The sequence below is a fragment of the Globicephala melas genome, chromosome 2 (genome assembly GCF_963455315.2).
Source record: "Globicephala melas chromosome 2, mGloMel1.2, whole genome shotgun sequence".
NCBI lineage: Eukaryota > Metazoa > Chordata > Mammalia > Artiodactyla > Delphinidae > Globicephala > Globicephala melas.
The window spans coordinates 71,025,428-71,038,900 of NC_083315.2; the positions used below are offsets into that span (position 1 = coordinate 71,025,428).

The following is a 13,473-nucleotide window of genomic DNA, read 5'->3' on the forward strand; positions in this document are numbered from 1 at the left end:
GCTGGAGGAGCAGTAAGACGGAGGCCAGCTCAGGAAGACCAGGCTGCTTGGCCACGCTCACTAGCACCACGCAGCTTGGACCCCCTCCTTTCCTCCCTCGTGTTCCTGTTCCAAGGTTTCCTACGGGGGAACTTGGCACGAGTAACTTCAACAACAAGGAAGGGCTTTCAAAGGAGGGAGAGGGCCTTCCTCGAGCTGAGAGATTTATTTCCTCATCCTGGGGAGGCCAGGGAGGCCTGGACAGTCCTGTGGGCTGCGGAAGACTGATGTCCGGCTGTGGCGAGGGGCCTCGTACAGAGCAGCCTCTGTCCCGGCAGTTTCCAGGGGATGGTCCCCCTCCCACCCCTCAAGTCCTGCTGCCAAGCTTCTCAATGGTGCAGAGCTGTCCTGCGACCCAAGTGAAGGAGAGGGAAACACCAGCAAAGCACGGATGCTGCCACCGGCACCTCAAACGGCCTGCACAGCAGCTGCCCTGAAAAATGACTCTGAGAAATAAGCCAAGCAAAACCATCAGCAAACTGCGGGAGAGTCAAGGAACTACTGGGAACGAAGGGATGTTCAGAACGGGGCGCTGTGAACCATGGAAAACTTCCAGGGAGAAGGGAGTGTTGAAGGACAGAGACAGGGAACAGCGCCTAGAATTTACTAAACGTTGAACGGTGCACCTGGTACTGTGCCAGGCTCTTTGACCGGTATAGCTGCATGTAATCCACACACCCCCTAGGCCAGGTATTCTATTTCTTCATCCTCCCTTTACTGATGGGGAAGTTGAGGCTTGGCAGGGTGAAGTAGCTTAGCTGAGACCCTAGAGTCCGATGCATCACGCTACGTGATTCTCTCTACAGACAGCTGACGACAGAGTCAGAAAACTTCCTGTCAGTGCCTGCTCTCCCACCACGGTGCCATGTGACTTCGAGGGTGCTAACCCTCCTCACTGCACTGTCTCATCTGGAAATAAAGAGGAGCTGTGGGTCCTTCTTACTCACCCCCAGCACCTGGGAGCCTCTCTGAGAAGGGAGCCTGGCGGCAAAAGTGTGCAAAGGGGTTGCAGGGAGCGGCTCCTGGCACTGGCTGTGACTTGGGACACCACCTGGCCCGTCTGTCCACAGGAGAGCCTTCCAAGTTGACCGCCAGGGCCCTGACCTCTGTGGGACTGTCCCTCTCACGTTCTCAGTTTCTCAGGACCACAGATCACCCCCAGCTGCCTGATGTGCCCCGGCCCCGGGGAGACCCTGGGTGGGAGGGAAGACGATCAGATCTGACCCAGCTGGCTGGTGTTTGGCTTAGTTTCCTGGTCTGTCCCTGGTCTCGGCGGGTCCCGCCTGCCCTGAGGGCTGCTCCTTACCTTCTCTGTGACCGCGCGGGCACACTCGATCAGCTCCCTTTTGGTGTAGCTGTCCGTGGGGCACACCTGGAGGGCCCCCGCCTTCTGCACCAGGAAGATGCAGCCGTGGCCCAGGTCCTGCACCCGAGTGCGAATCTGGAAGCCGATCTGTGGAGGCAGGCCCGGGGTGGGGAGGGGGAAGCATGATGGCCCTGCCATCGAGGTCTTCCCTAGGTGGAAAATTTCTCTTACATCCTAGGGGAGCCTGGCTGGGGAAATTCCACTGCTATCAGGAGGCTGTGTTTGGTGAACTATGGAATTTGGTTGATTTTGCTTCCTGCTTTAGAGACTGTAAGATACCCGCAGCCCCCAGTAAGCAAGCTTAATAATATTTGTTACCTTTTCTGGTGCACTTCTCTACCTGTATCCTGAGCCACTAGGTAAGAATGTTAATTAGATGAACTCTGCGGGATTATTCATTCAACCAGTGTTTCATTATTCATTCAACCACTGCGCCCCTACCGTGTGTCAGGGCCTCTTCGAGGCAGGTAATGCATTTAATTTCATTGATTTCTCACAAAAGCCCTAGGGGGTAATTAGAAGTTCAGAATATAGAGCTTTAGCATAAAGCATATTTTAAAGTGTTCAGATTCTTGCAAAATTGCCAGGTTTACCAACCAGAACGCCCCCTTCCTCAGCTGTACCATAGAGGGAGAGTAACCATGCTGGGCCCAGGTTCCCTTTCTAGCAAGCCAGGCTGAGGTTTCCTTAAAAAGTTACATGTTTAGAGCTGCCGGCTTAGCAGGCATGCATTCTTTTCATGACCCCTGGGTTGTGTGATTATAAAAGGTACTTTGCCTAAAAGAAGCCAAGTAAGTTCCACTATGGATAAGGTGCCAGGTGTCTCTGTGGTGTAGTCAATTCCACCTCCACCGCCCAAAGCTTGCATTCTTCTGGCTTTGTTTCACATCAGTTTTGATTTTGGTCTGATCAACACAGCCCAGGTAAGCAACTAAACACGGAACAAAACACCTCTAAGCTAAGCGTTATTTTCAAGAATCCACAGTAGCTAGAAGCTGTGTGCTGATCCTTCCAGCGTGTCTCAAGAAGAGTTACTAGAAGAGCCCAGGTTTTGTGAATAAAACCTGGGAATTCACACACCTGGATGCTATCTTCCAACCTCATCTCAAGAGTCAGAGTTTAAGGGAAGGCGATTCCAGGTGTGAGAGGGCTGCAAATGCTCACTCTATTATTGAAACACACACTGCTTTCAGGGAAAAAGGTTATTCCCTTAACCCTTTAAGGCCCGAAGGATGTTTAAGTCCATTTGGTAAAACGTTCTCCTGACCCAGAAAGATGAGCTTCTGCTCTTTGGGGTGTCTTCTATTTGTACATGAGCAGGTACTACAAAACCTTCGCAATCAGGCAGGGCTTCTTGCTGACCATCTCCACATGGAGTACGACACGGGCATCATGCCAGGATCATGCAACCCGACAGCGCTGAAAACAGATCTGGACTAGCACAGCATCAAGACCGCCACTGAGAACTAGAGAGGCTTGAATTCAGCCCACGCAGTGGCAAGCCCATTTAAGTATATCTCTTTGCTGGGCATGTTTACTGGTTTAAACACAAGGTGAAGCTGAAGCAGGGGGATGCCCCAGTGAAGTTTTAAACTCAACCAGGCTCTCAAGGCTTTTCAGACCCATACAGTGTAACCCTAAGTACTCAAGGGTCAGAGCTAATACAAAGGCAAGAGCTCTGCTGTCAAGGATGAGCACAGGTCTCTAAAGGATAAGATGCCAACGGGGAAGTCAAGGAAGGGGGAAATGGAGGAAGAAACATTCACATACTTTCAAATAAAAGAGACCTTATGAGTTCAGCCTCCCCATTTTACAGATGAAGAGACTGAGGCCCAGAGAAGTGATGTGATTAGCCCAAGATCACACAGCCAGTTCCTGGCAAAGCCAGAGGAGAATTCAAATCTTTCATCCCAAGCATGGTGCTCTATCCATTAGATCAGTGTTTTTTTTTTTTGAATTTTATTTTATTTTTTTATACAGCAGGTTCTTATTAGTTATCTATTTTATACATACTAGTGTATATATGTCAATCCCAATCAGATCAGTGTTTTTCTGATTTGATTTTTTTCCACTTAGCAACAGAACCCTTTCCCACCCCCCAATAAAATCGCTCATGGAAACTCAACATATAAAATGGAAGTAATTTGTTATTACTATGCTCTTCCTTTATGAGTTAAAATTTATATCCTTGACCCAAAAAGTCAACAATGAGGCTCGGTGATCCGAAGACAGGGTTATGAAGGCCAGTTACAGCCTCGGCCACCAGCTCATTTCTGCATTTTGCCTTGGCTGCACAGGGTGGAGAATCCTGTTCCTTGTATAAAGCAAAAGGGAAGAGTGTCCTCACAGTTCCTCGACCACAGGAGGCAAGGCAGATGCTCCACCAGCCTGAGGCCTGCACAGAACCACCCACCGGCCCAGGGTAAGGTACGGGTGGCCCCCAGTGGGTTACCATTTTGGCCTAGAATACGTTCAAGAGCCCATGCTGCTTTTCCTAACAGTTTTTATATAAATAATTACATTATGTTTAAAAAGGGAAACTTGAGTCGAACAGACGCAGAACTTCCAGGGCACCTCGCTGGGCCGGGGGTATGAAACCACCGTGCCAGTAAAGAACGGACCTGTGCCAGGTTCTGGAAGAGTCTTCTCCCTGCACCCCTCCTGCCCCCTGCACAGAGCCGAGCCTGAGCTTTCTCTTTGCAGAACAGGGCACTAGGACAACCACAGGCCACCTAAATCACTCCCCAATCACCCCGGGGGTGGGAGGGCGAAGGCACCTGCTCCCGAGCTGTCGCAAACCTGAAACCTATGGACAGATGTGATAAACAGTGGGAAGACAACCCCACCGCACTCTCATGCTCCCTCAGCCCCTCAAAAGGCTCCGCTATAAAAAACACAGCCCAGCCTCCTGACGCTCAGCCTCCTTCTTGGAGATGACATCATGCATGTAGCAAGGGATCCTGTAAATGCAACCGTGGAGCTGGCACGGTGGTCATCAGGGATGAAATTCCAGTTAGGAAGCCCGAGGGAGACCAGCACCAGAAAGCAAAGGGATGAAAACAAACAAATGCAACAGTTGCAAAAGCTTTGGAGTTCTCAGTCAACCCAGGGCTTGGTCCTGGAGTCTCAGTCTGTGCCAGGTCACACAGTTGCCTCGCACATGCCGGGAGAACCCCCTGAGGCTTGGCTACACAAACCTCTGGCAGATGTGGCTGCATGATCCTATACGGACGCATGCAGGAGAGATACCGTATTATGAAGGACTAGTTTTGAAACAAGCTTCACTCGCTTATTTTCACAGGCTCAGAGGGCTGAATGTAACAGGAAGGGATGGCAGGATGCCAGCCCCACCCCTGCTCTCAACCCATCACCCACCTGGGCAGCAGAAAGGACCACAGGCCTTGCTTCTAGCTCTGCCCTCTCCTGGCCACCAGACTCTGGGTGAGCACACTAGCCTCATGGGGACTTGGTTTCCTCACCTGCGACACAGAAACCTGCCCTGCCCACTTCCCAGGGCTGTGGACGACCAAATGGAAGGTACACGTGCAGAGTCGCAGCAAGTACAAAGTGACACATGAATGCTCACTATTGTGAAAAGAAGCATCTTGGTGCAGGGCAAAGAGCAAGGATTGTGATGCCCGACAAACCTGGGTTTGAATCCTGACTTTTCTACATATCGACCTGTTACCTTTTCATTTACTTACTTGAAACGTTCACTTATTCCAGAAAGTTATTTAAAAGGGGGCTTCAACACTAACTGTTGTAGCTGTGTGGTCCTGGGCGATTTCACAGAGCTCCCTGAGTCTCCTTGGTTTGCTTATCTGTGAAATGGGGTAGGATGAATGACTCTCGCCTCACACACTTGCAGTTGTGGGGCATATGGGCCAGCGCCCAGCATAGTATCTGCGCCCCGTATCGACTGGATGAACAGCTCGTGTATTCCTACCCTTCTCCACCGGCACACGGGTTAGCTAGGGCACTTAAGTGAAGGACCCCAGAATCAACATACTCTACGTTACTGCAATTTCATAGAACATTTTGTACTGCTGGAGGAACATCCGAGAAGGGAATGCATTTTTAAGGCTGTTTCAGATAAGGGCTTTAAAAATGCTAAGCTTCTCAAAGCAACACTAAACTTCTCAGCAAACATGACCAGCCCCCAACCCCCCACCCCCGAATGATCCAACTTCCCACCAGTATTTATTATAAAGGAATGTTGCTCCAAGACATAAAACTTGGAGTTTGAAATTGGCAACTTGAGTAAAGCAATACTTGAACCTCAAGAAAAACCCTCAATTCCCCCTTCCTGCCCAAATAAAAGTAAAATGGAGAAGATTGTCTCCTGGTTTTGTGCCTTGAGGGAAATTAGAAGCCTGGCCTTCATGAAGTTCTGGCTCTCATTTCAATTGGAGGGGGTCTAAGAAACACTGATCCATCATCTGTACTGCCTAAAACTAAACAAAACGTACAGAGTATTCTCAGGCTTTAAGATCAATTACATCTGAAACCAGGTCAAGTATAATTTGCCTGGGAGAGCTTGTGGAAGTTGGAAAGGCAAGAATGGATGTTATCTGACAAACCACAGTTTCTCCTTAGAAAATATGGCAGGAAAAACCAGTGTGTAGAGCAGAAGCAGGACATCACTCTCCCACCTACAGAAAGCGTGCCTTGGAGTGGAAAGTTTCAGATAAAAGTCTAGAGCAGACAGCCATCTCATCTGCGGGGAGAGGCCTGTGCTTCTCACCGCAGGCTCCTAACAAACGTTCCTGCCAGCTTTTAATACGCAGTATTATACGTGTTTATGGCAACGTGTCCTCAGAGACGGCACCATCGTCACTAAACCTTTTCTCCGGCATTTACATTTAGAAGCCTGTGGCTCACGGTGTCTACGTTTTTTTGTCTTTTTCTTTTTTTTTTTAAAGAGGAAACTCGTCATAAATTGCAAAGCCGTTGGAGGGTTTTAACGTTTCTGGGGAAAGAAGTTATCACAGGGACGTTAGCAAAAGTTTGAATTTTCCATGGAAAAACGAGCAGAGAAAGCTCCAGCTCGATGTGCAGAGGGCAGAGCTAGGACTTTTCCTGTCATTGTCACATCCTGGAGAAGACCAAAATGCTGACTTGGCACAGCGGACTGCAGGACCGCAGTGAAGGGGGAGGCTTTTTACTTGCCCTGGATATAAATATTTTCACATGCTGTGATGTAGGGCCCTCTTGGGTATACAAACAATTCCACAGCCTTGGAATAAAAAAACTACATTGCTTCAGGGATCTCCTAACCTTCTCAGTTTTCCCCCAAATATCTGTCTGGCAAACGCACACAAAGAATTTTCCTTTGCAAGCCACTGGTAATTTTATATTCTTTCTGCTCCTTTTCACTCCAGGTCACACTGCTTGTGTGTCTGGAATGTAAAACACATCTCAAGATGTAACCATGAAAAGGGGAAATCTTAACGGAAACACAGCTGCTACAAGGGCAGGGCCAGTACCTAGAGTAACTTGCTATTGTGCTTTCAGCAATGCATTTTCTTTCCCGGCTGCTTTGGCTTTCTTTTGTACGTGGCTTCAGTGGTCTGGGTCGCAATTAGAAAATTGCTTGTTTCACCCAGGGGGTGGGGTAGCTCATCAGAACTCAGATGTGGAAAGGGCTCCACAAATCACTACGTCTTCCCTCAGTAAGGCAGGCAGGCCAGCGGTGAAACTCACCAAGGAAGAGGCATGTAAATTCCACCTTTAAAGATTTCTGGAGACAGAGATCCAAACCTTCCCCACAATCACAGTCTCTTTTCGTTTTCAATCCTCTGGAAAAGCCAAACACTTCTTCCTTTTGTCCAACCAAACTTTCCCTTACTGTAACAGAAGGTCCCTTATGCTTGTTTCTGACATTCAAAATGACATGTTAACCAAACGAATTATGAGTCCAGATGATCTTACTAAAAGAGGGAGTCTGTTTTTTAAAAAAAAAAATGATGGGCCTGTGTAAAGAAATCCACAGAATCGTATGCGGGTCTCTGATAATTTTTCTTTCCTGGTAATGACTTGACAGACTCATGGCAAATAGAATTATTCATGCTGCAGCCTAAATACCCAATCCTCAATAAAATCTCAAAATGCAGGCACTGTTAGAAACTGAAGTCATCCCATGCTGGATATATATGTATGCCAGTACATACATATGCTACTCCCATTTACATGCATTGTTATGACATACGTTAGAAAGTGATTTTGTTCTGGGTCTTCATTTCTGTAGTGCTGCTGGGAGTCTTGGTGAAGACATGCTTAGACCTGACCCCCAGGAGAAACAGCACTGAGTAACTTGGGGACACTGTCCATCACCGCAAGGAGAAGGGAAGACCAGCTCCAACCTTCTGCCTTGACAGCCTGGTTCGTTTCGACATGTCATGAACAGGGTTCGCCCTCCATAAACAGCTTGCCGAACTTCACGGATGTAGTTACCTTGTTTTCCCAGGGACCCTGCAATTCACTCCATTATTCTTTACTGCAGGCTGGGCTTTCTTTCTCTAGGGAGCCATGCAGTAGCTCAGGCCCGGGCCCCTTCCATGTGTTCACACTGATACAGGTGTAGTCGGGCACCCCAGAGCTCTACCCACCCTGCATGCTTGCCAATGGACCACTCGATTTCTCAGAGGTATTAGATATGGGACCTCTTAGTAAGTGGCCTCTGGAGTCAAACTTTTGTCGTTTTAAGACTCCTACGGGGGCGGGCATTCTGAGGTGAGTCTGTGTTGGGCATTAAGGAAAGTGAGTTTAGGGAAGGCAGGTAGGTAAGGACAAGGAGTCCACAGGGGGGATGGGGGCAGGGATCTGGGCCCGTTCTTAAGAGGCTGCCAACGATATTTGGGCAAGACTTTGTTTCATGAAAGCGGGCTGGCTACACAGCCCTTTCTCAAGGGAGGGGCAGCTGAATCCCATACTTGGCTCTTCTAATACTTCTGTCAGCCTTTGGGAAACATACGAATAATCGAGGCGGGCTGCGAAGCAGGAGTAGGAAGTAAGAGGAGGATGGTGGTGTAGGTTCCACCCTTGGCATCAGGCGATGGGGCTGGGGCATGGAGACCCAGAGTCCTGAAAGCCCACCTCCCCAGATGGCCCCAGATCTGCGCCAGGAGGCCTCAGGAAGGACAGAGAGCCTGGAGCACAGGATGCGGCTGCTGGGTGTGAACCTAGGCAGGTTGGCAGCAAGAGGAGAGGGAACTACACCTGCCTCTGGCTATTGGGCTGGGGTCTTCCGGAGTGGAGCTAAGCTACAGAGAAGAGTCCCCCCGGGAGCAGGCACCAGTGTGGGTTTGCTTCTTAAAACAGGGACTTAAGGTGGCAGACCTCCTCTGGTTCCGCCGTGGCTGCTGCCATCTGGCCCTGGAGAGCCAGGTGCCCATAGTCACTGGTCATTTGTGAAGCCAGTCCTCCCAATTCCTCCGGGTTAGTAACCGACTTAGTCATCTGGAAAAAGAAAACAAGCAAGACACAAACACACAGGGACACACAGAGAAAAGCATGAGAACCACGTGTTAATACCACTGGGAGCCAAAGGGTCTCATTCACTTTTAAGCTTGTGGCTTGCGTGTGGGGCTGGACGCTGGAGAGGGCAGTTCAAGCGAAGCCCATGCTGCAGCCCGCATGACAGGCCAGTGGCTCCCGGCCAGGTCAAGGCAACATGCTCAGGTTCAGGCCGTGCAGCGTGGAGGCCGGGCCTCAGGGTCCGCTCTCTGGGAGGTGAGAGCAGCAGCCTCCACCAGCCCTGCCCCGTGGGGTTACCAGGGAGCCCCCCAGAGACACCACAAGGGGACCCAGCCCCGTGCAGGGTGCAGCCCTGGTCACACGTTGCTCCCGGGCTGATCGGGTCTCTGGGGACTCAGGAGCAGGTCCCACACCGCCGAGAGAGGGCACAAGGACAGGATCATCGGGAAACAGTGACTGGAGAGATGGGTAAGCCTAACGTTTCGGTGGAAGAAACTTACAGAATTCAGCTGTGTAATAACATTGTGCCAAAGAATGACAACGTTTCAGCCACAGATTCAGTGAAGAGAATACTGTAGCCTAAATGGTCAAGTTCTGCCTTTTTACTCTCAAGGTATTCTGTATTTTCCTCCTATGTGATAGAAAACCTTACCTCCACTTACCTTACCTAGCTAATACCCTCATGTCTAGTTTTTCCTCCTCTGACAAAAATGCCTCTTAGAACTCACAAGGGCAGTCGTAACCCACCACCCAGAAAGGTATCCATGTCCCTCTTGGGTCCAAGGCTTCCCTCTGCCCCACCTGTTCTCTCGCTCTGGATGACGATACTTCCCTCTCTCTTTGTGGCATCTAAAGTTCTTGGTTTTAAAGGACTTAAAAAAAAAAAACAAAAACCTGTTAAATGACTCCACCTCCATTGAGGGTGGGAATGTGGGCCCGTCTAAGGCATGTTTACCAGGAAACGTCACAGGCTTTCGGGCCGAGGTGTGGGTTCCCAAGGAATGCATGCCACACCCCGAGAGAACGAGGCTGTGCTAACAGCTGCTGCATGCGACCCTGCCACAAGGAGCACAACAACCCTGGGGGCCGCCCAGTGCGGTGGGGGGAACACTCACCCCCTCTGGGCCCTGGCCAGCCAGCCCAGGAGCAGCAACGCAGCCCCAGGCTGGGCTCCTCAAGTGCATGGACACCCAGGGTCAAGACAGGCCGGCTGAGAACCTGGCCCAGGAGATATTCCAGAACCCCCTGAGGCCACTGGAGACATTTTCAACCCTGCTGCACTGTGCTCCCTGCTTGGAGAAATCAGTACCGTCGGGCTGCCGGGCTAGCTGGGACGCCCCTGAGCTCTCCTGAGCAGGGCCAGCCCGAGGCCGATTCCAGCCTTCTCCCAGTCGCTGAGATGGGCACTGTTCCTTCCTCCCTCCCCAGCCCAAGTCCTTCTCAACAACAGGGAGTCTGGCTCAACCGCAGAGTTTCTAAGAATGAGCAGCAGCCGCCGCCAGGGAAGGCTTTGTGGTCCAAGCTCAGCCTCTAGTGGACACATGACTACATGACAAAACCATCCAGAGAGGTGCCCGGCCTGACGGGGCAGGAACCACGCAGTGGCGCAGTCTGGTCCCTCCAACTCAGGCTTAGGTGGTAGCATCAAAGAGGCATCTTTCAATTTTATCCTGTGACACCTGAGCTTTCAGAAGTTCAGAACTTTCTTACTAGGTACTTATATTAATTCTTTGAGGACAACGTTTTTCTTTTTTTGTACAACTTTTTAACCTATCAAGATAGCATTCGCTGTCTCTCAGTGCCATTTATATCTAAACAGCCATATGATACAATTCTGATTGCATTACATTTTAGCAAAAAAAAAAAAGTCACCTCCAAAAGTTACATGCCTTCTGTTGTCAGGAGAAAAATTTTTTTATATAACCACTGTTTCATTTTGCCTGAAAGACCGGCAATGTCGTACTGTTCAGCACTGTCCAAGGATTATAACTTGATTCCATTGGACAGCCTTGGTTCTGTCCCCAAATGTCTTCTCTTGTACTGTAACTTTAATCCATAAAAACATTTCAAGTCCTCTGTGAGATAAATAGCATTTTTTTTTTCTTTCTCTATAACTCGCAATTTCCTTCTCATTTCCTCCTTGATTCTAATTTTCTCTCTTTCCTTTGCTCCCCTGTCCTCATGCCCAACTCTCAGTCATTTTTAATTCCCTTTTGGAGCTTTTTCGTGAGATGAGAAGTCCAGCGGCCTGGGGCTTCTAGACCACAGGCAGCCAGAAAGACCACAGATCAGGACAAAGCTGAGGCCCAGGAGGAACTAGAAACACAGAGGACTAATCTCTCTCCAGCACAGACGCCAGATTTGAAGACTCAGTGGTGTGGTGGATAAAAGGGTAACCAACAGTGGGGTGCAGGGTGAGCCCATTTTCCTCTTACCATTTCCTGAGCTGTTACCGCAATGGCTTTGGAGTATTTAACCACTGTCGTCTGATAGTCGACAAACGTCCCCTTTGGTTCTGGAGGAGTGCCTTCATCCAGCTACGGGGGGGAGGAAAAGAACCCAAAGGTCATCAGAGGCCTGTTCAAGTGTGGGCTTTATTTTTTAGAATCAGGAACTTGGGAAAATGGAGAGGCCTTCAGAGTTTCTTGGGTCCAGAGTCAACAGAACCCCCCAACTTCTGTGATAAGGACCTCATTAGAGGCGCACATAAGGTACTGGGGGCACACAGGCAAGGAGAGGACCCCCGGTGTGTCTGAAGGGAGTGGCAGGCTGTCCAGAGAAATGATGTTTCAGCCAAGTCTTACCAGGTAAGCAGTGTGCCACACACAAAAGGTGGGGAAGGAGTCCCAAGGAGAGGGAATAGCGCTCAAGCACATGGAGGTGGGTGTGAGCCAGAACGTGCAGGGAGGTCAGAATGGCAGACAAAGAGCTGGGGGAGGCCGCAGAACCTCCATCATGAAGGGCTTCCCTAAGAATGGTATAGCCCATGCGTGTCTCTACCCTGGAACACTCACTTCTGACCTAAGCTGGGGAAGAGAAGGAATTGGAAACATCAGGAATGACTTGTTCATCTGACTCTAGTACCACAGGAACTGAGAGAAGGGTGAGATCACTGTGGAGCGGAATAGGTGGAGAAGTGGGACAGTGCCTTGAAGGGCTGGGGATTTATTGGCTCAGAAGACTTGAATTTGAGACCTGGTTCTAGGACTTGTGAGTAAATACCCAGCTTGAGGCTCAAACTGGTTCTCAGGACCTTCACTGGAAACGTCCAAAGCATCAGAAGGTTGTAATAAAAGATCAACTGAGACGATACCTCGTCTACATGAAGGGAGAGGAGAGGATAACCATGATGATGAAGATCATGATGGTGAGAAAGATGATAATGTCAGTGATGATTATGATGAAGAAAAAGGCCACCCATCCTCACCACCACCATCGTTGTGACTGTCACCACTGGTGGCTGAACGATATTCTAGGTGAGGAGACGAGGTGAACAGAAAGGACTACAGGAAGAGTGAGTGCAGTGAACACGAGGGGGCTGTGGAAGGGGTGGGAATCAGGCTGGATCTGTTTGATGAGGAACCTTGCAATCATGAAGAAAATGGTGGGATCTGCAGTAGGCAATGCTCTATCTGAGAAGATCTCCCTGGCAGCTCTCTGCCAGAGAGTCTGTAGTCTGGGAAGACATTAGGGACCAGAGGTTAATTAGGAAAAGAGTAGGTGGAGTGGTCAATGAGAGCTACCTGTCGTGAGTAGATCCAAGCTACATATGCGAGTTGAATGAATGCATCACTGTAACCTAGTATGTAACGTGGTTGCACAGGCCAGGATGTAATGTCTACCAAACCAACAATACAACCTCCAGGGTAGATTTTTTTATGTTTCTTTATCAGGGAGTTCGACACTGCCAGGTATCTCCATCACACTTTGGGGGCCCGCTGGTCAAATGAGGACTGAGCTGTGGACTCATACACTCAGTATAAATTAACTGGGCATCTTGTAAGGGTCGGGCCATGTGCTGGGAGCCTTCATATGAGATGTGGTGTAACTGCAAACATGCCAGGATGTTGGACTAGAGGGCAGCTTAGAACACAGTGGCCACTGGTCACCATGATGAACCTTCCAGTGTGAAGAGAATGAGAGAAGTAAGAACAAAGTAGTGACTTTTTTTTTAGGATTTCAAATTTACTTAGTTGAAAGAACTTTCCTTTATTCTGAGATTATAGCCTTCCTACTTTTTTTTTTTTTTGGTGTTAACATGTCCTTTATTTTATGAAATACTACTGATGTAGATATCAGGGTTTTTGTTTTCTTTCTTTAATTACCTTCCTTGGCCAAAAAGAAAAAACAACCCCCCCCCCAACACACACACACAAAAGCAAACAAAGAAAAGGGACTTAGTCATAAAATCCCGAAGATTGAGACTAACCTCAGTGAATGGGGAAAAAAAGATTTAGAAAACTTGAGTGATTTGCCCAAGGTTATCCAGAAAGCTGATTAGTTCATGGTAACCTACGAATTCCCAAACCTTCTGGTGCTTAGATACAGAGAGAGAATTTCAAGGAGACACTCCAGAGCAGAAGCTCCAAAAG

General features: G+C 49.2%; 1 protein-coding gene across 3 annotated transcripts in view; it reads right to left on the reverse strand.

Annotated features, from left to right (window-relative positions):
- Nucleotides 1-13,473, reverse strand: part of TLN2 (talin 2) — a 446,754-nt gene that overhangs the window by 50,329 nt on the left and 382,952 nt on the right. For 2 of the 3 annotated variants that reach the window (XM_060294173.1, XM_030878890.2), the window contains 3 exons: nt 11,317-11,418; nt 8,744-8,863; nt 1,346-1,492 (listed from right to left, as the gene is read on the reverse strand). In XM_060294173.1, the coding sequence (XP_060150156.1) occupies nt 1,346-1,492; nt 8,744-8,863; nt 11,317-11,418 (369 nt within the window). The remainder of the gene's footprint in view (nt 1-1,345; nt 1,493-8,743; nt 8,864-11,316; nt 11,419-13,473) is intronic. The other variant, XM_060294172.1, reaches the window with a different exon arrangement.